At 35.8% G+C, this 26,312-nt stretch overlaps 6 protein-coding genes across 6 annotated transcripts; 1 reads left to right on the top strand and 5 right to left on the bottom strand.

Moving 5' to 3' along the window:
* Nucleotides 1-564: 564 nt before the first annotated feature.
* On the bottom strand, nt 565-3,456 carry BKA55DRAFT_597008 (uncharacterized protein; the record flags this gene model as incomplete). The annotated part of the gene is made up of 4 exons (XM_046196019.1): nt 565-2,599; nt 2,660-2,742; nt 3,207-3,280; nt 3,414-3,456. The coding sequence occupies 4 exons, from the start codon at nt 3,454-3,456 to the stop codon at nt 565-567; spliced, it is 2,235 nt and encodes a 744-aa protein (XP_046045378.1).
* A 913-nt stretch (nt 3,457-4,369) lies between these two features.
* On the bottom strand, nt 4,370-5,268 carry BKA55DRAFT_543048 (uncharacterized protein; the record flags this gene model as incomplete). The annotated part of the gene is made up of 2 exons (XM_046190543.1): nt 4,370-4,384; nt 4,441-5,268. 2 exons carry the CDS (start codon nt 5,266-5,268, stop codon nt 4,370-4,372), a joined length of 843 nt encoding a protein of 280 aa, XP_046045377.1.
* A 200-nt stretch (nt 5,269-5,468) lies between these two features.
* BKA55DRAFT_121738 (uncharacterized protein) lies at nt 5,469-6,189 on the bottom strand. The gene has a single exon (XM_046184795.1). The coding sequence runs from the start codon at nt 6,066-6,068 to the stop codon at nt 5,670-5,672; it is 399 nt and encodes a 132-aa protein (XP_046045376.1). The 5' UTR covers nt 6,069-6,189; the 3' UTR covers nt 5,469-5,669.
* Nucleotides 6,190-13,482: 7,293 nt separating this feature from the next.
* On the bottom strand, nt 13,483-14,656 carry BKA55DRAFT_121719 (uncharacterized protein). The gene is made up of 4 exons (XM_046184794.1): nt 14,459-14,656; nt 14,245-14,404; nt 13,955-14,196; nt 13,483-13,903 (listed from the first exon to the last, which is right to left on the bottom strand). Exons 1-4 carry the CDS (start codon nt 14,565-14,567, stop codon nt 13,824-13,826), a joined length of 591 nt encoding a protein of 196 aa, XP_046045375.1. The 5' UTR covers nt 14,568-14,656; the 3' UTR covers nt 13,483-13,823.
* A 100-nt stretch (nt 14,657-14,756) lies between these two features.
* BKA55DRAFT_121623 (uncharacterized protein) lies at nt 14,757-16,243 on the top strand. Its single transcript, XM_046184791.1, has 2 exons — nt 14,757-15,161; nt 15,217-16,243. Exons 1-2 carry the CDS (start codon nt 14,988-14,990, stop codon nt 16,141-16,143), a joined length of 1,101 nt encoding a protein of 366 aa, XP_046045374.1. The 5' UTR covers nt 14,757-14,987; the 3' UTR covers nt 16,144-16,243.
* BKA55DRAFT_121629 (uncharacterized protein) lies at nt 16,243-16,933 on the bottom strand. Its single transcript, XM_046184792.1, has 2 exons — nt 16,509-16,933; nt 16,243-16,439 (listed from the first exon to the last, which is right to left on the bottom strand). The coding sequence occupies exons 1-2, from the start codon at nt 16,760-16,762 to the stop codon at nt 16,343-16,345; spliced, it is 351 nt and encodes a 116-aa protein (XP_046045373.1). The 5' UTR covers nt 16,763-16,933; the 3' UTR covers nt 16,243-16,342.
* Nucleotides 16,934-26,312: the final 9,379 nt, after the last annotated feature.

Here is a 26,312-nt window from a genome sequence, read left to right as displayed (position 1 = left end):
ACTCTGTCTTTCATAGCATCATACTACTTGAGACTACCCTTCCCTATACTACAACAAATAATAGATCGGGGGGCAGAGATAAATGTATCAACGTTCAAATGCCCAGCTCAGGTCACTGCACCCCCCACTAACCTCAAAAGTCCTGCATTGTCCTCAAGGCAAGCCTCAAGTACTCCGAAGAACCCATCAGTCAGCAGATAACAGAATGCATCCTGAAAGCCAGAATAGTGCTCAAGGCACTAAACCTCTTCCAACCCTCCCCTGAAACGTCGACCAAGCACATAAGTACTTTTCTTTCAATATACCGCTCGGAATACAGAGCAGTCAAGGATGGGTCTCTCCTTGCGCTCCACCTTGCCGTGCGGAACATGTCACATAGAAAAGGGATCTTGACTTCACAAGGTCACAACATGTCAAGCTTGTGTTATGAGAAATGAGCGAAGGGGCACTTCGTATGTCGTGGGGTATCGTACAAGTCGTCCCCGGCATCTTCATTATATCGTTCTCGACATCTACTCGCTCTGGTCAGTTCCTCAATCTCAATTATACATCCATGAGACAGCCTCATGTCCTTCTTTGGCCATCCATGCTGTCAAGTGTCTTGTCGATCTCCATGATATCCAACATCTCAAACTCCACATTTCGTCTCGTAAAGTCTTGCGTATCGTCTGCTGCCGCTTCAAGCGTGTCCATAAAGTCAAAGCCAACCGTCGGGCGCGGTGACTGCAGAGTAGTGTCTGCGCCTTCATCGTAGTTTCCAGAGGCAGATCGAAGTCGCAATGTACCCGGCTTGACAGTGCTCAGGTTGAATAAAGACTTGGCTGGTCGGTTTTCCCTACCGTGCACGATGATAGCGTCTGACTTGTCTCCCTTTGAAAACAGGCGTCGTCTTCGTGAGTTGGCCGCAGCACCCACAATCTTGCCGGGTCCGTCCTCTCCTTCTCGAACGACAACAATCCTGGACTCGCCGAGAACAATAACATCGGCAGGAAGGCCACCATCGTGGGCAATAGTATTGTGATCAGGCTCTATCAACAGACCAACCCCGCAACATCTCTCGCCCAGCAGACCAGTTGCCAAAGCCAGGAGCTTGATCATCTTTACCGGTTGCGCTCCGCTGAAAATGTCTCCACCTGTTCCGGCAGCTCTTCGAAGCTGGGAATCCCAGAAGCGTGTGATCCCAGGGACGACGCATACATGTTCAAGGCCACCAACCCACAGAACCACTGTCTCATCTTGAATGGCACTACCACTTGATGGCAGAGACAACACTTTGATGCCACCTCGGATAGTAGCCAGGCGGTCAAGTGTGATAGCAGAGCTCAGGGATGCAGTAGCCTGTCGTCGAGTGTGAGGGGTCATAGGGGCGAAGTCTCCAGTGCTGTGCTCCTTGTTCTGGGTTGTCACACTCCTAAGTGAGCTTGTTCCCTCCACATAGCCAGAAACGCTGAAGGTCGTCAAGGCGGCTCCCTTCACTCCAGGCTGGAGTTTATTTGAGAGTACAGCGCCTGGTGCAGTAGGACTGGCGCCATCAACATCCCAGATACCCCACATGCCATCGGCAAGGAGGACTAATATGGCGCGGCCGTGTGCTATCCAAGCAGCGTCGATGATTGGTTTCCTTGTCGACGAGGGGCGAGAAAAGGGCTGATACATTGAGAGAAGCCATGAGCCCTGGACTGGGAAAGGCCCAGTGGCATCTGTGTCGGTGAAAGAAGGTCGTGCAAAGTCGTAGATCCGGACGCCCTGCAACGCTGAGACAACAAGCAGCTGTGTTGTATGTGTAGAGTTGAACGATATGCTTGTCAGGGGGTTAGGTAAATACTCGGTTTGGAAAGGCTCAACAGCTTTGGCGGGCTTATCACTGGCATCCAGTGGTACATCCCATAACCGGAGCACGCCAGAAGCCTCTCTGCAGTGCGAGGCAATAACGGCCCTGGATTTTGTACTAGGTCGCTCTGTAGCAGTGGGCATGATGAGGTTGATTGCAATACCCTCGCTGTGTCTGTTCTGGCCACCGAGCAGTATGAGTGACTCGCCCCAAGCTCCGGATCCAGCCTTGCCTGCCAGAAGATCGCTCCTGAGCTCTGGCCTTGCCTTGCTCTCTGGCGACGGAGGAGTAAGAGGAAGTGTAATGACGTAGATGTCGTTGGTCACGCAAGACACAGCAAATACCATCTTTTCCGTCAGGACTTTAGCACCTCCCCATGCAGCATCATCTGCTGGTGTCGGGGTCATAGGCATGACCGCAACCTTCAGGACCGCTGTTCCAAGCGCCAGGTCCAGAGTTTGGACGATCTCCGGAAAGGGAGTATCCTCGATCTCATCTTCAAACTGGGGTTTGTCCTCATGGTGAGATGCTGTCTTGGATTTGGTTGGTGGTTCGTCATCGTCCGAGTCGATGATCATAATCGAGTCGTCTGCGGTTCCATTCTGCTTTTCAGGTTGAGGCGGGGACTTCTTCGCAGCCTTGAATCGCTTGCCTCCTCGCCATGCGATCGTCACACCGTTTTCGTGACCGTATATGAGGATGGTCGCTCCTTGTGGAGAGTAAACAGGATAGGTTTGAACATCGTTCACCCGTCGCGAAAGGTTATATCTGGAAGAATGAGAAAGTGTTCTTTGGGCCGAATGTCGGTCGAAGAAGAGGTTCACTTACGTGAATTGTGTGTTTTGCGCCGTGCGACGCATTCGAGGAGCTGGGATAGAGCTCATGTTGAGTTTGAGCTCGGGCAGCAAACCCTGTAAGAACCTATCTGTGTTCTTTTTTATAGAGTTATGGTTCAGAATTCGAGGAGTTGCGTCGGTGCTCGTTGTGTATGCGATATGTGCGAATTGTTTTTGTTTGTGTTCGCTGTTGGTTGATGCTTGCAGGCTGGAAACTTTTCCAACGCGACAAGCACCGCGCCAAGCTAGAGCTTCGATAGTCACGTGGTAGCTTCTCTGAGCATATTTGCTGCTACCCTGAACGAAATTGGTGGCCTTCAAGTTAATACTCAGATTGTCACCTTCGGGCAGTTCTATTGTTTGTGTTTTCAGCATTGAATTGAATGTTTAATCCGATGTGAATATAGTTTCTGGTGGTATGTTCTTTGTGATTGTGCCTTGGTCTCTCACCCCTAATTCGCTTGCCTATGAGCTCCCCTAAGTGAAACAAAGAGAGGTTTCGTAGATCAAAGATAACACAACAGGACGCTTAACATTACAAGGCAATGTCGCCTGTAATACAAATAAAAAGTCCTGCGAGATTCCAAGGATTCGTAATCCCTTACCCAATTACCTGCAACAGTTCAGATCGGGCACCAGAACCAAGCCCAATTAAAGGGGCTTCACTGTGAGTGCATGTATCGTATCGTCACGACGAAATCATCTACAAGTGTGATACTTAGGACAAGAATTATCTTCCCATTTACGCCGAGTTGGGGGCTTGTGCCAATACAAAATTTCATTCACCATTATCACATAATATTCACAGACACATAATGCCAACGAGCTTGCGCTGGGTATATGCATAAACCTAAAACAACACCTTACCCAAGTAGCGATATCAAGCAAAAGACTCAGTCAATGAACCAGCATCTCAAGTCCTAAGTGGTGGTATATGACTATGCACAACCCTACATACAGACGACACCATGACCACCACCATCATCGGTCAATGATACGGAAAAGACAACGGCCAAGTGAAAAAGTAAATAAAGCGACGATAGGATATCCCGCACTATCTGCCAACCCCCCAATCGTGATATCTCCTCCACGAGGTTGGCATATCTCCCGCGTCCCATTGTATCTATGTGACACCTCGCTCCATCGCACCCTGCCCAATATCCCAAGAGGACTACTCGTCCCCTTATTTTTAGATTTAACCCTGCCCTACTCAACAAATAGCGGGATAATTTGTACACAGGAGACACAGGACTCCTAGTCATGAAGAAAAGAAAACAGACGTGCCGATTACACGCGGGTATGATTGCCGCTCGAAATGCCCTTGCGCGAAGACGACATCCATAGTGAAATGGATCCAGGGAAAGATGGCATCTAAAAAGGGCACTTGCGGCATTATTTCCATCTTCTCCAGTCGTTTCGATCAAGGCATAGTTGTGAAAATGGGGGTAATGAGTGGATGGCGTAGGTGTAGCCGGCGTGCCATGGAGCGTGATTGATCAAATCCAGTCGTAATTCCGCAGACGCAAATAGTAGAAGAAATGTCTAGTCCTACGCCCAGAAAAGAGTCAAACGCCGCCAGATCGTCGGGGGTGATCGATTGGCAAATAGACATAAGCTGTCATCCCGAAAACGCCGTAAATGCCGATTGTGAAATAATGATTGAGAAGTAGTTGGTTTTGAAGATTCCAGACTGGACACTCGCTTATGCGTTGGTGACCTGAAGACGGATTAGTAAACAGATGTTTTGACAGTAAACCCATCCCGTCAACTTACCCGTAAAATTCTTCGAGAGTAATCTTGGTTATCAGCGATGCTGCCGTCGCTGAGTCGTCGGTGAGCCATAACTGGATCAAGACGAGAATCGGTCATAGAGATGCTACCACTGCTGCCGGGAGGCTTGGAACCGTTTATAAAAGCGTTCACGGCGGCGTTTCGACGATGCTCCTCCTCTATCTCAGCGTTGCGTCGGCGACGGACGAAGAAAATGGCTCCACCTCCAATGGCGGCAATCACCACCACACCAACAACAACTCCAGCGGCGATGGCACCCACGTTGGGGCCATCTTTCTTGGTGTCAGAAGAGGCTTCTGAAGTAGTCGCGGCGTCTTGGGTTTGTGTTGCAGCAGAAGTTTCATCAGCCGCAGTGCTCTCAGCAGCCTTGGTGGATGAAGGGGCAGCACTTGTTGTCGACTTCTCGGGCACGTAGTTGTCGGGGGCCAGTTCCACGCCTGTGTTGAAAACTGAGTAGTAGGTTTTCAAAGCGCCACAAGCCTCGTAAGGGTAACCAGGGCATGGCCAGTTGCATTTGTCGTCGTCCACTAGATCACCTTCTTCGGGGTAAACCATACCACAATAGCACTTGGAACCCTGCAAAGCAAACACCAGATAGTTCTTTTTGCAAAGATTGAAACACTTTCCACTCGTCACTGTCGGTGCAGACAATTCCACTGTCATGTTTCCAACGGACTTCCAGCAGCCCTGAGAAGTTTGTTCGTTCAGGACGGGCTCCTTGGTGGGCAACTGCTCACCCTTCTTCTGTCCGTTAACGCCGATAAAGCCAGCAGCCGCAATGGCCAGTGTCATGAGTGTTGAGGTTTTCATGATGATTGATTGTGTGTATCCGGGGTCGAGCGAATGTGTAGAAGAGAAGTCGAATTAGTATATGCTAATTGTCGAGAAGGACCTCGAATCAGATCAACTGGAATCGAGATGAGTCGGATCCAATGGTCGGGGTTTCGTCTGGCGATATTCCTTGTCGACTGCGGAACACCTTGTAACAATTCCGTCAATTTGTAGGTTGAGACTACTTGTGGTTGTCGTCGATGGTAGAGGCGACAATATGTACACCTTGCTAAATGCGAGCCGCTTCACTGAAGAAAGGAGATGGTCTGATCCAGCTGTCCTGTCGAGTGGTGATGAGCTGACGGTGATCAAGGAGTTGCAGTTATCGATCGTGTCTCGTGGGTAAGTAGACGCGAGGCGAGGCAGTTGAACAAGGAAGATCAAGATGCCGGAAAGAAGAAAACGATTTGAAGCTGGAAAAGAGACGCTACTCGTGTTGGTGACCACGATAAAAACGCTTCAGAGATGAAGAAAGGAACAACGCTCTGAAAGTGTGGGGAGAGATGAAAGAGGGACTGGAACGAACGAGCGGCCGGAGGTAATGGCTTGTTTTGTTGAAAGAGGAGATGGGAGTGAGATGAGCAGGAGAGGAAAGGTAGCGAAGCGAAGCGAGTCAGAGGGGAGCGGGAAAGGGAAAGGGAAAGGGAAAGGGACAAGACGCTCAGCGAAGGGGAGATCCAGAGCCAAAAGCCAAGCAAGGCCAGGGCCTGAACGGCACCAGCCAGTAACTGCACGAGATGGCGAGACAAAGGACCAGGGGGTGCAGGGGCACTTGCCATTTAGTGGGGTCTTCGTCAGGGATTTAGCAGGGATTTGGCCACCATTTTGGGATCATCTTTTGGTCGCTGGTGGATAAGCCAAGAATGTCTGGTTTCTCCTTTTGCACAAATCATGCATAGCATAAGCTCAAGTTTCGACGGACAACGCTATCAACCGCTAAACCACCCGATGTTGCGCACCTGAACTCTTTCCCTCAAGGCGCCAGTTGAAAAGGCCCACTGTTCTCATTGGATACGGCGATATGGCCGTTAGTTCAACGACTAACGGTGCAATTTTTGCCCGTTTTGTGCATTCTCGGCCAGTTGCACAAACCTTGAACAATCTAATGCATAGCTGCAGCTCCACTAACCGCATTTGGATTGCCCACATGGACCTGCGCCTTCCTTTGAGTTACACGACACAAACTCGAAACCACACCATCACGGAAACATCTTCCCTCATACTTCAACCTCCAACCATTGCGAGGCACAAACAAACACTGACAAAACTACAGCGAGACAAGCCGAAAACCGCTGTCAATCCGTGGCTGAATCTGGAAGCACAAAGCATCAACCATCGCCACGAATAAGTTAAACCCACTACATCGCGGGCCGGTTCTTGAAGCTACCTAGGTACCATCGTGACTCGGTCACGAAAGCAACTTGGAAGCTCGGTCCTTTGAACAAGAAAAGTCTCTGATTTCATTGATACCTTGTTCCTGACCGCCGCAATGCACTACACATGTACAAATCACTCGTCTCGACTGCCTTTCTTGTCTGAAACCCCACTGCTTCTGACCATCTCCTGGATTTCATCAAACTGGACCCCCTGAACCACCACAACACACCCCTTATAACCCTCCACGCCATCTGCCATCTGCCAGGGGCACAGCTGCAGACGTTGCGACCGCTACGACCGCTGCACCCGCCTGCAACCAAGCCACCTCGCCCAATACCTTTAGATGAAATATGGAATGCGCTACCGTAATTGGGAGAAGCGGCTTATAATATTTGCTGGATCCTCAAGAGAGCTTTGTGTGCCATCTCGCAAACCGTTAGAGAATCATCACGCTTCATGCTTGACTGTTTCAGAAATTATGATGGATAAGGATGAATTTGTAAGTGAGGGCTTTATTGCATATACGTTTATTACTGATTAATCTTGTCAAAACCGGTGTCAACCTTACTTGCATATGGTGGCCGACCACTTTTGTGAAGGATATTCAGGAACAGCATAGTCGCCTACGTACCTCACCTTCCGCCATCCTAAAATGGACTTTATGCCGCAGACCTTGGCCAGGCTTGGCTTGGTCTCGAGACACCATCACAGTTTATCCGTTTTAACCACGGCAGTCACTCACACTGCATGAGGCGCTCGTTGAAAGGCCCAGCGGTAAATTTATCTCTTTGTTGGGATCGGTTTGCCAGTGAGAGACTTGTTCATTCGACCGCCAAGAGATAGTAGACCATGCCCATCGAAACTAGGCTCGCAACGATTGAGTTGATCGAAGCCGACCACAATCCACTTCAAGTGGATACTTCAGACGTTCATTTGCAAGTCAATGCACCCCCGCGGCGGCATGCAGCTTTTGTGGTGTTGATCTCGAAGTTTTCAGAAGTCCCAACTTGTGCAAACTTTGTGCACTTGCTGAGTTGTGGATCAGCTTCCATGGGAGGCCCGTCAGTAATACGGTCGTGCCCGTATCGGTCCACGTGTCTTACGAGGCTTGCTGCCACCGAAAATGCAACGAGTGTCCAGTCAGGACATGGCACGCAGAATATTCTTGGAAAGCGCCTAAACCTATATCAGAGAGTAATGGAGTGATGACACCTTCAAAGAGGGGCAAGAGCTCCTTTTTCACTACCACAGTAAACCAAACTACTATAGTACATGTAAGCACTTGAGGCTGCTGGAAGTCTGCCAGTCGGAGTCTACCTACTCGTGTCCCCATCTGAACAATTAAATTCGACACCGAGGCATACGAAGCAACTGCTATGGCCACAAAATCAGCAAGACAGCTGCATTTGGTTCATGTTCGTGCTGCCGACTTTTAGTGATATTGTCGATCGAGGTTATTGGGCTACGTTAACAAGACCGCGCCAAGTCTACCTATCCGACCAACAACCGGCGTCTCGGGATCCAGCCCTGCACAGCTTATTGCAATACTTGCATGGATGACTCGGAGTCGTCAGAATTGAGTCTACCTGCTGTGACACTTTGGCCAGTTGAGATACGGACCAACCATCTTTCCATTGCATGTAGGTGACAAACACCACATCTCCTTCCAACCTTCTCGGCCGAGTCGTCACAACAACAACGGGTCCGTCGTCGGGAGTTAAACGTTGCAAGCCTAAGTCAAGAATCGTTACCGCTCATCATCAACTCACAAATCTGAAGCTGACGAAGCGGCCTTGCAAGAGATCGAGATAGCTAAACTTCCGAATAAGAAGGGCAACTCGATCTTGTCGGAAAAGACGACCTCGAATTTGCCGATCTTCCGCTTGCTATTCGACCCACGGTGGCTTGTGTTAGTATAAAGCTTTATGCCGCAGTCAGGCACTGGGGCACGCACAATTCCTGTTTTGTACACACTTCCAATAAGGTTATCACTCAATCCCATCCAACCCTCCCATTTATGGTTGGCACATATGACTGGGTTCCTACATTAGTTATGGAACTTGCCCCTTTTGTCGATAACTACATTACTACAAACCCTTTTCTTGTTTTCTGATTGGTCAAATGTCACCCGTGGGTCATATCAACCTCCTTCATAAAAGGGCCACGAAGCAATTCGCAACTTAATTTGCCTCCATAGTTCCGAGATCGATACGTACTGAAGCACCAATGCACGAGATTGGTGATTAAGACCTGGCCAGGCAATGAGGCAGCAAGTCAAATAATAGCTCTTTTCCTGCAATTGAGTGTCATCCACCTGGGGAAAAGAAAGGACGATGAATTGATGCGCCTATGGCAAGGAACATGGGAGCGGGACCATTCGCCAGCCTAACATCTAATTTATCTGGGTATCAATGCCCCGGACAAGCTCCAGGGCTCTTTTGGCAAGGCAGATTCTGCTGTGTTGGCAGAAATTGCCCACGGCCCTCCTTGATCTATGTATTCTGAAAAGGGTCTCTTGCGTACTATCCTTTGAAGTTTCATGCGTCCCCTGTCGCGGGCGCCAAGAAATGGGTCAAACCGTTGCATTGCTATTGTCAAATTCACGATTGCTTCGAGGTAACGCCAAGTCAAATCCCTGTGGAGATTGATCATGATCTAGGGACGTGTGCATATTTATCTTGCAGCATTGTTGGCACCTATGTATAGCAAAATGGGCAAGGTTGACGATGCAACTTCAACGCTCGACGTTCTGATTTCATGCTCTGTTCCCAGCCAGAATATACAACATAACCCCTGAATGATTCTCAGTAGTCCATGTGTAACGCAGATAGTGTTAAACCGACCACAGGGCCAAAAACTAGGCGCGCCACTTAATTAGTGACCTTCTAGGTATTTCGGTATATCTCCGGTTCAACGGATAGGCAAGGGTCATTAGCTAATAGATTAGGTGGTCTTTTAGTTACTCCAGAATAATTAGGATGAATTAATACTTAAAAAATAAGTTAAATTAAGTAGAGATTAGCTAGAAATATATATAGCTTATTATACCATTAATACCTAATTAAATTGCTTTTTGCTTTAATAATAATTATTAATTTATAAGATATTAAGTAAGTTAATTAAAAAAGGTATTTTTTATTAAAAATAACTTCTTAAATAGCCTTAATAGCTTTAGCTAGCTTTTAATTTATTAATTTAAAAATAACTTTTTTATTAACTTAGAATTTTATTTATTATTATTTATATTTAATATATTTTAAATTAAGGCTATAAGGAGGCTAATAAACTTAAAAAGTATTAAGAAATATTTTTTTAAAAATTATTAAGGCTTAAATAAAATAATTAATAAACTTAATAAATTATTTATTTTTATATTTTTAACCTTATTAAAAGCTATTTAGCTTTTTAGCTTTTTTATTAATATTTTAAATAAAAAATTTTTTTTTTCCTTACTTTTAACCTTATAAGAGGCTATTTAGCTTTTTTATTAATAACTTAAATAAAGAGATATTTATAATAAGCTATTATAATAGAACTTAATATTAAATAAAGTTTATTTACTTAAATAGTATAATTATTACCTTAATTAAGTAATATAAATACTAACTATAAGTCTTTTAGTAGTTAAATTAACTGTTTTTTTTAACTTGTTTAAAAAATAACTTCTTAATTAACCTTTGTAATATATTTTATTTTATTTATTTATTATATTTTTAAAGTAAATTACTTAATTTAAGTCTTTATATTTATTAATTATTTTTATATTTATTAATTATCTTTATATTTATTAATTATCTTTATATTTATTAATTATCTTTATATTTATTAATTATCTTTATATTTATTAATTATCTTTAGTATTATATTACTTATTATTTATAATAGCTTATTTTCCCCCCCCTTACTTTTAGTATTATATAAAGCTATTAAGCTTTTTAGCTTTTTTATTAATAGCTTAAATAATAAAATCCTTATAATAGGCTATTATTATAAAAATTAAAATTAAATATAATTTATTTACCTTAATAATATAATTATTACTTTAATTAAATAATATAAATACTAGTTATATTTTTTCTTACCTTTAGTCTTATATAAGGCTATTAAGCCTTTTAACTTTTTTATTAATAATTTAAATAATAAGACCTTTATAATAGGCTATTATTATAGAAGTTAAAATTAGATACTGTTTATATACTTTAATAATATAATTACTGCCTTAATTAAGTAGTATTAATACTAGTTATAAGTATAATTTATTTATTATAAAGTATATTATTTAATTTAACTTTTCTTTTTAATACTTTTTATTAATAATATAATAGCTATACTGCCTTAATATTATAAAATAGCCTATAGCTATATAATTATACTTATTATATAACTAGCTATAATTTTAATCTAGCTATTAGGCTAACCTTAAAAGCAGCTAATAAAAAAGAACTTTATATAATATATATAATAATAATTATTATTATAAAGAACTTCTTATTAAAAGGCAGATTGTACTTTATTAAAATAGCTGTTTTTAATTATAACTTAATTTAATTATTTTAAATTAAGTTAATAATAAGCTATTAGGTTTTAAAAACCTAAAAATAGCCTTAAAAAAAGTTATTTTCTTTAATTAAATAAGGTAGCTTTCCTTATTGCCTTTATAAGCCTAAACTTAGCTATATATAAAAAGTAGTTCCTTAGTATATTTATAAGGGCAGCTAATATTACCAGAGAGCTACTCTTGAATTAGTAAGGGGAGTCTGTATATAGAGTTCTAGGATAAATATAAGGTAAAGGCAAGGTTTTATAAAAGAATTATATTAAGTTTTATATAAGTTAGTTAGTAAAAGTTAAATTAATTTTAATTAATTATATATATATATAGATCGTGGCCGGTCATGTAGTAGGCATGATTATATGGCTGCAGGCTATTTCGTACAGGCATCGAGACGGTATAGCTGTTATGCTGTTAGCAAGAAGGGTCAGAAGGTATTCGGGTCGGACAACGTACTTTGCGATGGATGAATCAGGTGTGGTATGTTATAAAGGTCGACTAAGGTGTAGTCCTTTAGATGGGTTGAAGGAAGAAGGTTGATCCAGCTGCTGAGATCTGGTATTAGTACTGCTTAGTTAAGGCAGCAATCGCGTTATTAAGGCAGATAAACCTTATCTAATTCTGACTTGTATAATAATAGCCTGCTATAGGGGTTTTACTATTTAAACTACTAATAGAAAAGCTAAAAAGCTTAATAGCCTTATATAAGGCTAAAGGTAAGGGAAAAATATATATATATAATAAGGTATATAATTAATTAACCTTATATATAAAAATAAATAAAGTAAAATTAATAAAAAAGTAATAATTTAAACTAGGAATTAAAAGACTTATATTTAGTATTTATATTACTTAATTAAAATAATAATTATATTATTAAGATAAATAAGTTTTATTTTATATTAACTTTTATTTAAGTTATTAATAAAAAAGCTAAAAAGCTAAATAGCTTTTTATAAAATAATTTTTTTTTAAATATTTATAGATTTTTTTAAAGATTTTTTAAAGATTTTATTAAATATTATTTTAAAATATTAAAATATTTATTAAAATTAAAATTTAATTAGTATATTTTATTTCAAGATAAATTTAATACTAATTAGGCTATAATACTAACTACTGTATTAGTTATATAAACCCCCAATTATCAAGGGAATTTAAGCTAGTATAGGGGGTCTTTAAGTAGTGTAGGGGGGGCTAGCTAGCAGGCCTACTAATAATCATTCAGGGGTTACATTGTAGGACTGTCCTAGCCGGTCGGGATTGTCGGCCATATGACCTACGCCTGATCTCGAGTCTGCGAGATTTACTATTAGTCGCTTTAACTTATAGATTGCTCACGACTGCCACGACATATCTCTCATGAATGCATTTGTACGTTGTCTGTTTACAGACCTGTCATGTCAATGTGAGGTTGTGTATCGGTAGGCCCTGCAGATGACTGGATAGCATTCCTTTGTCTTAGACATTGAGGCGTTCCTGGTCCCAGCGTGGCTTTCATTCCGAACCATCCGCCAAGACAGTTTTTGTTCATCGTCGGACGTTTTTCTCGTCTAGTGTTTTGGTGTTATGAGAATTGGCATAAATCGCTGTGTCGAGGCTATTGATGATTTGCCATCCCTTCACGCGTTGAGAATACATGGCGGTTATATCCGTAGTTTGACACAAATTCACATTCCCTACACAATCTCCATCAAGCCGCGTGTTGCTGACCGTTCTCTGGAATGCGGCCCGTTCATTACCTGTCTTATCCAACCTTGCGAATGGTCCCTTATTATCACAAGATTGAATGATCAATCACCAATGCTATTTTTGGAAGATTCAATCTTAAAGGATGAGCACCTATTGGTGGCCGCTTTTTATCTCCCTCAGTCATTTCGTGCCGCTACCTCCCATGCGATCCGGATATGGAGATTGAATTGATAGCTGCGCCGCTGGTGTTGCTTGGTATTGTATCGCATTATGTCACAAACGACGACAGCCAAGATTCAGTTTTCTACTTCCAAGGCTAGTCGGCCATCGCATGTCTTGATCCGAAACTTTTTCGGATCATCTTTTTCAAGACTTGATCATCTCTGGGGTTTGCCACCAATAATAACCCTCTTCCTATGCCTGACGTGCCATCTCCCTGTGGGTGGCGCTGAAAACAAGAAGTCTTTCATACCAGTTTGAGTGCCAGAGACATCGTATGCAGAATGTCTCATTGCCCTGTCAGTCATAGTGATAGCTAATAAGATTTTACGACATCGATATCATACAAGACTATTGGTACTGCGGATTCCAGTTTTCGATAGTCAGTTCTCTCTTGGTCTCGAAACTACCTTTTTGTAGCTGTATCAACTATACAGATAGATACCCACCTTGAAAAACGCCAAGTCAATTTCTTTCAACTACTCTCTCAACAAGGAGCTCATTGTTAACGAGTTCTGGTTTTGAGGGGACTTCGTTGGACTTAGCTTGGCCGGATGTCTGTCCTGTGGAATTGGAACTGTTCTGCGGCTTCGCAGGCCGAGCCTTTCTTCTGGGTAGTCTGCAGCATCCAAAGATCCTTGACAAGTGTTAGATCCATGTTTCTCGTCAAGTCATAAGGGACGATAGAGAAACCTTACGCGAAAAATATCAACAGCAACCCGCCAGAAAGCCCTGAGCCAACTCCAGCGCCTATCCTCTGCCGCGAGCTCAAATCTGCTTTTAGTTAATATGAGCTCGAAGAGGAAGCATCAAGTGATGACCGACCATATTCGGTACCGAGGCTAGGTCCACCGTCGCCAGCACCTGTAGTTGGTCCTGCGGCTGTATTCGTGAATACTGTCGTAAAATCTGGTCTTGTCGAAGGTTCAAGTATTGTAGTAAATGAACCATCAAAGGCCGTGTCCGTAACGACCGTGGCGGTTGTTCTTGCTGTGGCACAGAAATATCCTTCTGCCGAGAGCTGTGGCCATGTATAAGTTGCACATGCAGAAAGCGAACCATCGGTGCTGTATGCGCTTCAGCATCGCCCTCTGTTCCAGCATCGACAGACTCACCACTGTACAGTATGACTGTTTAGCGCTGTGCCCGATTCAATACAAGTCGTCTCGATTGCACAGCTCACATCACCGCAGCATCCGGCGTAGACTTTGTCGTGGCCAAATATGAACAGGAACCCGCATGTTTTAGACGTGCATGCGAGTGCAAGATCGGAATCTGTTTGCATTTAGTTATTGGCTAATGATGTACGCATATCATTGAGAAACCTACTGCCGTCGATGTATCCGCAGGTCGTGGAGGGTTCTATGCTACTGGTTTGCGATTTGACAATCGCAACAAGGCCGAAGCCGAAGTTGAAAAGAAGGATGTTTTTCAACATCTCAAGAGCCCTTCGTCTTTCGAGTGAGCTTCTGTAGACTCGAATCAGGTTCAGGTCAGTTGACGAGCTGACGAGAAACTGAGTTTTTCTACCGCCGCAACAAGCCCTGCAGCCTTATATGGAACATCAGTGTCTGCGACGAGGCTCGGCACTCGGTCCTCTTGCTTCAACCAAGTGACATGCATTGTCGAGGAATGATGGCCCTGGATGTATTTTCATTTGATCCTATTGGACATTGGTCGTGTCTAGAACACGCCGCCTTCAGCCGCAGCTGCGCAACCAGACTCACCCAAGGCTTATTGGGGCTTGGCGACATCTCAGATATGACCAGACTGAGTTCTGCTGGCAACGTCCAACCATTACATCTCAATTCTTGATGGTTTCCTTGCTAAAATCAACAGACAGCTGCCACCAGTCAACATGCAAGGCCTCAGTGTTAATTGCTCTGAATGGACAGAGCTGAATGATTTCAGCGGATATATTCAAGATCTCAGCTCCAAGACACGCTTCGACATTAGCTTGTTAGAGCCTTGTAAAAGCGAAATATGTAAAGCCATCTATGGCACAGGAAACCCTGACATATCTGGCATTGGAGTTCGTCTCGATGATTTTCCATACTAGATGCACTGTAGCTGATACACTATCACAGGTCGCTGTTGGTTACGTTCTTGAGATCACTTTGAGCATCTTTCTATCTCTTGCAGTCATCACTCTCAAGCGGAGTGGCAACAACAGTCAATGGTATCTGGTTGTAAGGACCGGTCTCGGAGTATTCTTCGATTCTGCTGCATACTTTGCCTTGTCACTACAGCTTGCTACCATTGCTGTGCTCGTCCGAAAAGATTATGGCATCAGCACCGCCGACTTGGGTGCTATCGAAGCTCGAATATCTCAAACCGTGGCCGTTGTCTGCATGATGCCACTTCTGTATCCTGTTGCTCTGTTAGAGCCAGTGGCGAGGACAGATTCGAGAGCCGATGTCAAGCACAACGCGAGGTTATTGCTACTTAGTTTGACCGTTGCGCTTTCGTTCTACCCCTTCTTGTCAAGGTGCATACATGCTTTTGATGTGAGTCCGATTGGCGAGGGTAAAGGCTCGGAGGTATCGCCAAATGCCTGGAAGGCTGTGGAAGAGATGTGCTTTCCTGGGCGGACGAAAACATACAAATCCTTAGATGGTCTCGAGTTGACCGCCTCTTTGATCACATACATGTTCACATTCTGGCTCCTCGCTGGCCTTCCTGGGATATGTCACGACTATGACAGGAAAGGAAAAGGCGCCCAAGTACCAGAAGAGAGAGCCTCTTGGCGTGGACGAGTCAACCAGTGGTTTAGTGACAGGCCACTCGCTGCCGTCATGCCTCTTTTTGTGGTTGTTGGCCTAGCTGTCCCGCTACTATGGTTGATCTTCACACTAAGGAGGGTTCAGGAAGAATTGACAGAAGACATGGAAGGAGAGTACGATGGAAATAATTGGGGCTTTGGGCAGATTGTGTCCATTGTATTGTTTGTCCCTGTTTGGGTCGAAATGGCATATTGGTGGAGGTTTGGGGCGGCATATGGACAGGATGACTGAACAACGTTTGGAAGACAGGTGCCTCTATTCTTTCTTAAAATCCGTGCCACGGAAATCTATTTATTTACCATGCCAGAACATCGTCAGCCTCCGGGCACTCCAAGATGGACCCCGGTGTGTTCTTGCGATCCCCTGCAACGACCATTTCAGAGCCCCAAGCCTCCCCGAGGGATGAAGCTGGCCAACTTGGGCCAAGACCTTACTCCCTGTTGCATTGTACCTGGTTGACGCCCTTAAGACACTGGGTTGCGAGGTTGGTGCCCTTGGAACCGGAACCGACAAATTGGCAAGAACTCCTGATATGTGTATTAGCTGACAGTATGTGGCAAAGACAAGACTCCTTAATCATAACATGGGATACATACCCGCTCAGGTAGCCCAAGGTACATCCACAACCGTTGCTGCTCTTTGCGGAAACGATGACTCCTTTAAGCCCATCTCCATTAATTTGGACCACCTTGCCAATCTTTTGGGAATCGTAGCACGAGCTATTGCAATTCCCCTTGAGGTTTCTCTGGTCGCAGACCCTGAGGTAGCAGCCACCATCACATTTAGCGGCAGCTAGGTCAGCCCCGAAGCTGAGGGAGACGAGAGCGGCTGCAAGCGCGGAGAACTTCATGGTGTTGTTTGATCTGAGGAATTGGAAGTATGAACTAGGGAGTGAGGTGCTTGATGAACCGAGTCAAATTCTGTGGTAACAGCACCTCTATTTATACCTGGAAGAGAACTCCTTGACCTCGTATTAAGTCGTAAGGTTCTCACTGACCGTGATTTCATATGATCATAACAGTACTAGTTGTTTCACGCACTACGACGGACATGCCTCCCCTGGGTTGACATGGCTCAACCAACAGACCGGCGGTCACAGAGTGGATTTGGTCAGTGACTCTCGAGACTCGACTCCCACACCCGGAAGCCCGGTATCCAGTTGATGTCCTAAGTCAAGGCTTGTTGTCAAGCCTATGTGGTTTACTATAGGTAGACGGAGAAGGAAGGTCGTGAGAATTGCCATACCGCGGTACCTGAGTCAAACTAAGCATGTGAGACATTTCTCAAAGGCCTCACGGCGCCAGATTAAGACGCTGTTCTATCAGGGTCCCACCGCTTCGTTGTGTCATGCCTCAAAAACTCCGTCTAGAGAAAGTGTGTTGGTTGAAGTCGTGAAGAAACAGCAGGGGTTGTATGGTATCGGTAGCTGTACCGAGCGTCCGGGCCACTCATTTTGTATCCATCTCAACATGTGATTGGTGCAACAGGGTTAGACCAACAACATGATTCCTAGCCTCACGATTTAGCTGGTGCGTTGGCAGCTGTTGGTTGAGACTTGAAGACACGGCTGACTGCGCGGGCCGGAAGTCGGCCTTCTCTGTGAGTAATAATAGTTAAGGACTGAACAATATGCCACGACATATATTACTAGTCAACAATAAGTATTCAACAGATTGGCTGTAGCTGCCTTTAAGAAGCCGGGAACTTATTGAAAGTACTGTGAAGTTAGATACTAAATAAGAAAGAGTTGTTGAGCCAATGACAATTAGTAAGTACATCTTAAATAGGCTAACATTCAACAACTCATACCCACTTCCGCTTCAAATGGTCCGAGAGTAACCCAGGCAAAGACAGATATACATACGGAGGGCATGAAAAGTTAAAACACACGGTGATTCTGATGTGCTGTTGGTCAGCGGTTCCAGAAAGTAGACAATACTTCCACAGCACCTGATGGTCAAGTTGCGTGACGCTTGTCTCAGACAACTGCGAACTGCGATAGGATCCATTAAGTAACAAATATCAATCAAAGCACTGCAAATAGAAATAAATTTACCTAAAGAGTTGAGCAGACTTCTGCCTTAGTATAGTAATCATTGTGGGTCTGGTTATCGAGTGCTAGAGCTAAGAAGGGAGTTACTAACGTCCGTCACCCACAGACCGGCCACCCCCACAGACTGGCCACCTCATTTTTTACCCAGCTACCTAAATTATATATACTTTAAATAGCTATAACTCTATTAATTTAATTCTAATTAATATTAAACTAATATTAATTAATTTAAAATACCTTCTTTTACTAAAAAAAAATATAAGTATTATATTCTAAATAATTATAAATAAAGTTTTAATAAATAAAGTAATAGAAGCTTATAATATTAATTATTTTACTTTATAAGGTTAAATTAAAAGAAATATAATATTAAAAGAAGCTTAAAAAATATAATAAAAGCTTTTTAATATTTAAGAAAGATACTTAAGAAATTAAATTCTTATTTAAGCTAATTTAAAATACCTTATATTATATTAGTAAATTAGGGAGTTTATTAGTAAGATTACTATTTATAATAGCTTTCTAAAAGGTATTAAAAAGAACTAGCTTTAGGACTTTTTAAGTTAAAATAAAGATATTAAGACTTTAAAAGGTAAGAAAATTAATTATAATTAATATTATAAAGCTTTTATTAAATTAATAAAGGTATTCTTTATATTATTAATAATATTAATAATATAAATAATTAAATAAAATAAAATATAATATTAATAAAGTTAAAATAATAATAAAAAATAAAAATAAATAATTTATTTCTTAATTATAAGTATAAAAAGTTAGTATTTATTTATTAGCTTAATTCTTATATTTAAATTATAATTCTTAAGTATATTTTAATAATTAAAAAAGTCTTAAAACCTATAATTATCTTTAAGGGGAAAATAATTTAATAATAATATTTTCTTAAGGATTTAGACTTCTTAAATAACTAGGAATTTATTTATAATAAGAAAAATTAAATAAGTAATAAATTAATATTAATTTAATTAAGAAAGGTCTTTATTTTATTAATAATATTTAAAAATAAAAATAAACTTTAACTTCTTATTCTTAATAGCTATAAAAGTTATATAATTAAGGAATTCCTTTAAGAATATTTTAATAATAATATATATTTATTATTTCTTTTTACTTATTTTTCTTATATTTTATAGCTATTAAATATTACTATCTTTAGCCTTTTAAAAAAAAAATATTATTAATTACTATTAGATTTTACTTTTATTATTAATAATAATTATATTAATAAGATTACCTTTTTATATACTTATAATAAGGCTTAGAAAGAAGCTATTATAAAGTTTAATATAATAGCTAGCTTTAAAGTTACTAAACTATAGCCTATTAATTTAATAAAGGTCTTAATAAACCTAATAGTTATAAAAATAGCTTTTCTTATTATAATAGCAAATTTACTAGCTAAAGAGCAGGATTCTAGTTTCTTAGACTTCTTAATTATTTATATAGCTTTAATAAGCTCTAGAGTATATCTTAGCTTTTATTATATAAGATTTAACTATTAAGCTATTATTTAAGAAGATTAAAAGTTAATTAAATTATTATAACTTTAAAATTAAAAAGTAAAATAAAAAAATAATTATTTTTTAAAAAGAAAATAAAAAAAAATTAACTAAAATAATATAAAAAGGTTATTTATAACCTAAATATTATGTTTATAAAGATTTTAATAATTAAAAAGGCTTATAAATAAATATAAAAGACTTTATAACTAAAAAGAATAATAAATAAGGTCTAGAAATTAAAACTTAAAGATCTTTATATTTAGTTTTATATAAATATTTATTAACTAAATTTTTATTTAATATAAAAAATATAATATTAAGATAATTAATTAAGTAATTATAATATCTAGTTCTTAGTGTTTTGGCTAAGGTAGCCAGTCTGTAGGGGTGGCCGGTCTGTGGGTAACGGACGTTAGTTGCCATCCTTAAACCATGCCACCTGCATACAGGCGAAAGGTCTAACGGAGTCATTTTACTCCAGCGCTATAAGACACTCTTTCTAAGGACGGTTGACAACACTCAATTCTACGGTCATCTAGGTCAAAAGCTATTGAACCGTTAATTGATTAATTGCCCTGTCTCTCTAGGGCCTTTCTAATACAGCCTAGCTAATCTCTAAAAGAGGGGTAAAATATTATATAACTCTTCTATTTTAAGAAAAGTAGCTCTTTTAATTAAAATACCTTATTAATTAGTATTTAATAATTTAATATATTTCTCTTAAAGTAATAAGATTTTATTACTTTAAGGCTATTATTAGTTTAATCTTTTTCCTTTATAAATTAAGATTTTATATTTCTTTTTTTTAAAAAGTAACTTTATTTAAGATTTTATAACTTTAATTAATTTATATTTTATTAATTTAATTATAAGTTTTCTTAATTAAATTTTTATTTTAAAGTTTTATATTATATTAATAATTTATAATAATATTATTAAGTAATAATAACTTTAATAAATTATAATAATTTAATTATATAATAATATAATTTATTATACTTAAGTAGTATTTTATTATATTTATTATTATTACTTTATCTTATAACCTAATTTAATTTATTACTAACTAGCTAAACTAGTCTTAATTTATTAACCTTTATAGTTTTTTTTCCTAAATACTAAAACCTTTATTTCTTAATTTAACTTCTTCCTCCTCTTTTCCCTCTTATTTCCCCTCCTTTATCCTGCAATTACCCTTATTTCTTATAATAAAACCTTTACACTCTTAATTTAACTAACTAGACCTTGCTTTTTAACTCTTTAAACTATATTAAGTATATAGTATTACTGCCAGCTAATATAATATTATTAATAAAGGCCTGCTGCTATAATAATATACCTATGCCCTTTTTTAACTAATTAGCTTAGCCTTTTAATACCTTCTTTTAATATTTAATAAATTTAATAAAGTAACTATCTTATATAATACCTTTAATTAGTATTTAATAACTAAAGATAGTAAGATTAACTTATTATATTAATTATAATTTATTAATATAAGGTAGGTATTTACTTATAATTTTATAATAAAAAAGGTTAAAATATAAGCTTTAAATCCTTATAATATAGATATTATTAATATTAGTTAATTAAGTAATTATATATCTATTAATTACCTTAATTAGATAATTATAGCTAGGTTAATTATTATTAATATAATTATATAGTAATATATCTTAAATAATAAGAGTTATGGTTTTAGGCTTATTTTTTTATAAAGCTTTATAGTTATTATAATAGTAATAATTATATTAAGAGGTTAATAATAAAAAGAGAATTTAGTTTATTATTAATAAGGGAAATATCTTCTTTATACTTATAAATTAAGGCTACTTATTTAGTTAAATCTTAAGGTTTAAGGCAGTAGTTATATAATTTATTAACTTAATATTATAGTTATTATGTTTTTTTTTATTTTTAATATAATATATAATACCTTTTATTATATTTATATTAAAAAAGAAAAATACTATTATTATATTACTTTATATATAGCTATAGTATTACTTTTCTTTTAATAATTTATTATTAAGTATTTTTTTTTTTTTTTTTTTAAGTTTATAAGTTAGCCTTAAAAGGTATATCTAAGTATTTCTAGAATTTAATATAGTTTAAATATTTATTACCCCTATAGCTAGTAAAGCTTTATTAAGTTAAATTATTATAGTTAGCTGCCTTAATTATAGCCTAAACCTAGCTGCATATATGCCAGCTAAAAAGCCTTACCTGCTTATTAGCTGGCCCTAACCTTCTTCCTATAACCTACCTAAAAGGTCTTTTATCAACCTCTGCTGCATACCACGCTTCAATTATCCATCACGCTTTAGTAAGTCATCTGACCTGACCCGACTTCTGGCCGCAACCGCTAACAGCATCACAGCTGCCCCGTCACGATGCCTGCTATCCAAAGAAGCCTGCAGGCACCTAGGCCTAATAAGCCTTATCTGACTGAAGGCTATAATATAATTCCTAAGATTAAAGAAGCTCTTAGGCAAAATAAGGGTAAGGGTAATATGCTATATATAATAGCTATAGATATTAGAGAGGCCTGGTTTAATAAGGATAATACTAGCTATATTAAGATAGCAATCTTTAGTTATAAGATCCTCTTGCTTATATAATCTATCTATAAGAACCCTTTAATTAATAAAGACTTCCTTAAATATAAGAAGCAGAAGCTTAAGGATCTAGAAAGGAAGCTATATAGAGGGGTATAGCTAAGCAGGAGGGAGAGGGGGTTCCTTAGGGCCCTTAACCTGGGCGGCTTGCATAATAAGTGGCTTAAGGATATCTGGTAGCAGGCTAAGGAGGTACTGGAGAAGACCGAGAACCTGTGATGCGATATCTGGGATAGAAGCGGGGTAATCGCGGGGTTTAGAGGAAAAATGTATTAAGTTTTATATAAGTTTAGTTACCTAAAGTTAAAGATATTTGGCATTAGCGGCGAAAAGAGGATTAAATAAGTCACGAGACAGATTATATAACTAAATAAGCAAATTAGCTATAACATTAATGCACTATTAATATAAACAGGGGGTATTTTACTTATATATCTTTTTTAAAAATATAATTTAAATTACCTAAATATATTTTATATTTTAATTTCTTATACTCTCTATTTTAAAGAATTATTATAACTTATTTCTACTTATTAGTTTATATTTCTTTTATAAGGCTTATATAAGTTAAAATATAATATCTTTATTTTTATTTTTAAAGGTAAAGATTATATTATATATATAAAAGAATATTAAGATATCTCCTTTTTAATAATAATAAGGTTTATTAAAGATTAATTCTTATTTTAAGTTTTTTAATATATTTTTAAGCTTTATTTATTATAAAAGTAATATAATTTAAAGATTATATAATACCTTATATAAAAGTAATACTTATTTTACTTTATTATCTTTCTTATATCTAAATAATAGCTTTATAAAAATATTACTTTATAGTTTTATATTTATAAATATATTTACTATATTATATTATAGTAATTTAAGGTTATATTTTATTATATTTATAAGTAAGGTCTTAAATAATTTTCAAGCTAAGGTTATAATATAAGTTTTATTAATATTTAATTTATATTATTAATTTCTTTAAATAATAAGTTTTACCTTATATTTTTATAAATATTTATACTTATTAAACTTATAAGTAAGGACCTATATATAATTTAATATTTATAAAGTATTAATTTATAAATTATATTTTATAATTTCTATTTATAGTTTTATTTATTTATAACTCTTTAAGTAATTTCTTTATACTTATTTAAACTTTTCTTTAGAATAATATTTATATAGATTTCTATAAAAGCTTAAAGCCTAAGGTAGATTCCTCTTATAAAACTTTTCTCTATTTAAAATAAGGTTTATTTAAGTCTTTTATACCTTATATTTAGGCTTAAGTCTTTTATAAAGGTATTAGCTCCTTATTGCCTTTAAGATTAGCTTTCCTTTATACTTTATTATTAATATAGCTATTAGGCCTATATTAAAGACTTAATTAAGAATATATAGATTTTTATTTAATCCTTTTAGCTTTATTTATTAGCCTAATTATAATTTAATTTAAGTAAAAAAGCTTAAAAATAGGCTTATTAATAAAGTTAAGGGTAGCTTAAATTAAGCTTAAAGTATATTTTAAATTATTAATATGCTAATCTTCTTTTAACTCTATCTCTTTAATAGGTAAGTCTTTAATTAGGTTTTTAAGGCTTAATTTTATAGTTTCTTACTTATTAAGTCTTTAAATTAGGTTTATAACCTAATTATGCTTTTTAGAATTTATAAGAAATTATATTTTTATTTATATCTCTTTTAAAATTTATTTATTAATTATTTCTTTTATTTATATCTTATTAATATTAAAGAATTCTTCTTTATTAAATATATTATCTTAAGTAATATATATCTTATTAGTAATTAGATTTTAGATTTAAAATATATTTTATAAGTTATATTTAATAAGGTATTTAATTTATATTTTTAGATTTATTTTTAATTAAAGATATTTATCTTTTAGTTATATTAAGTTAGTTAAGGTAAATGCTTTATATTTAATTATCCTTATATAGCTAAGTTAAAGTTAATTATTTTCTTATAAGTTATAAATAATAGAAAAAAAGCTCTTATAAGGTATTTTTTATTTTAGCCCTTATTATAAAATATAATTAAGTAAATAAACTACTATTTAAACTATTTCTAGCTAAAGGCCTAAAGGTAATTTATTATTAATTATTAATAATCTAACTTTCTCTTTTATTACTTTATTAAAGTATTTTTAAAGCTATTTTACTATTAAGTATATAAAGCACTTTTATTTACTTAAATTTCCTTTTTATTAAGCTAAGTATATATTAAACTCCTCTTTTATAACTTATTATTTATTTTTATTATATAAAGCTTAATATTATATATTATTTATAATATTTATATAAAATACTTAAGTATTAATAGTAAATTCTTATTAAAGTAATTAATAAAATAATAGTTTAATAAAATCTTAATTCTTATTTTATAATAATTTTATAAGATATATATTTATTTATCCTTAATAAATAATTATAAAAGTTAATTAAGACTTTTTTATTAAGTTTTAAGGCTTATATTTATAATCTATAATGCTTTTATTACTTTATCTTTATTATTTTATAAATATTATATTTAATTATAATTAGATTCTTTATTTTAATATTAAAGATATAATTTACTAAGTATTTAAGACTTCTTAGTCTTAAATATTTTAGCCTTTAATACTAAATTATTACTTAACCTTATTTAATCTTTTAGTAATTTAGGAGTTATATTAAAGGTATTTTATTAAAAATATAACTTATTTTCTAATTTTAGGAATATATTTTATAATATATTAATTAAACTTAATAATTAAAGTATATAAAACTAGTTATTTATATATTAAATAATATCTTTATTATTTCTTTAATTTTATTAATAGTTAATTTAATATAACTTTTATAATAATATTAAATTTATTCTTATTTATAAATAATATATAATATAATTTAATTTAAATATTTATATTTTATTTTATAAATTATATACTTTAATTTATGTTTATTATATTTAAGAATTAATAATTACTTTAATTTTATAAAGACTTTCTTTTTATTTAAAACTACTTTTAATATTTTAAATTAATTAATATTATTAAAAATATAAATTATAATTCTAGAATTTAATATAGCTAAGTCTTATAATAAGTATTTATTACTTAATATTAAAAAATAATTACTTTTTTAAAATTAATACTTAAAACTTTAATAATTAATTTAATTTCTTTTTTAAGTTTTATATTTCTTATTAAAGCTTTTTAAAGAGTTCTTAAACTTCCTTTTTATCTTTAAGTTATTATTTTAGAGATTAAGCTATTTTTAAGATAATAAGTATTTCTTTAAGGCATTTTCTAGGAATATTACCTAATATAATATAAAATTTAAGTCCTTATATCTCTTTTTATATAATATAAAGATCTTTAGTATTTTTATAAATTACTAAAAGTGCTTTATAAACCCTTTTTTAATAAAAGCTTTTTTAAATTATTAGTTTTTAACCTACTTTACTTCTTATCTTTAAAAGATAAGGTTTAAATTATAATTTTAAAGCTTTTTTTATTACTTACTTAATAGCTAGCTTATTATCTCTTTTCTTAATTAATTAGACTTCTTATTAAAATTAGGTAAAGAAGGTTAATAAAAAGTATATTCTTTCTTTAATTACTTTCTTATTTTAGCCTTTTTAATATAAAGAAATATTTTAAAGTAATACTTTAAATTTTATTATAAGTTTTTAAATTAAGTATTTAGATATTATATTTTTTTTAAGTTTTATAATTTATATTATTTTTTCTTAAAAAGTAATTTACTTTCTTTAATTAATTTTACTATTTAATATTACTTTTAATACCTTAAAATACTATTTTTAGGCTTATTTCTTTTTAAATATATTATTAATATTATATATAGCTTTAAGATTTATAAGAAATAATAAAATATTATTATATTATATAAATTTATTTATAATTAGTAAGTATATTTTAATATAATATAAATTAATCTTTTTAATTATTTAATTAAGTATATTTTAAATATTATTTACTTATTTATTATATTAATTAAGGTTATATTTATAAATTATTATTAATACCTTATAAGCCTCTTAATCTTTTAGTATTAGCTTAATATATAAGGTTATTAAGTATTTTAATTAAGTTATTATAAAAATAATATTAAAAAGTATAATTAAGGCTTATTTTCCTTTTTTATAAGGTAATTATTAAATTTAAGCCTTTTTAGCTTT

The sequence above is a fragment of the Fusarium redolens genome, assembly GCF_020744475.1.
Source record: "Fusarium redolens strain MPI-CAGE-AT-0023 chromosome Unknown BKA55scaffold_15, whole genome shotgun sequence".
NCBI lineage: Eukaryota > Fungi > Ascomycota > Sordariomycetes > Hypocreales > Nectriaceae > Fusarium > Fusarium redolens.
This window is presented reverse-complemented; position numbering and strand designations above follow the sequence as displayed.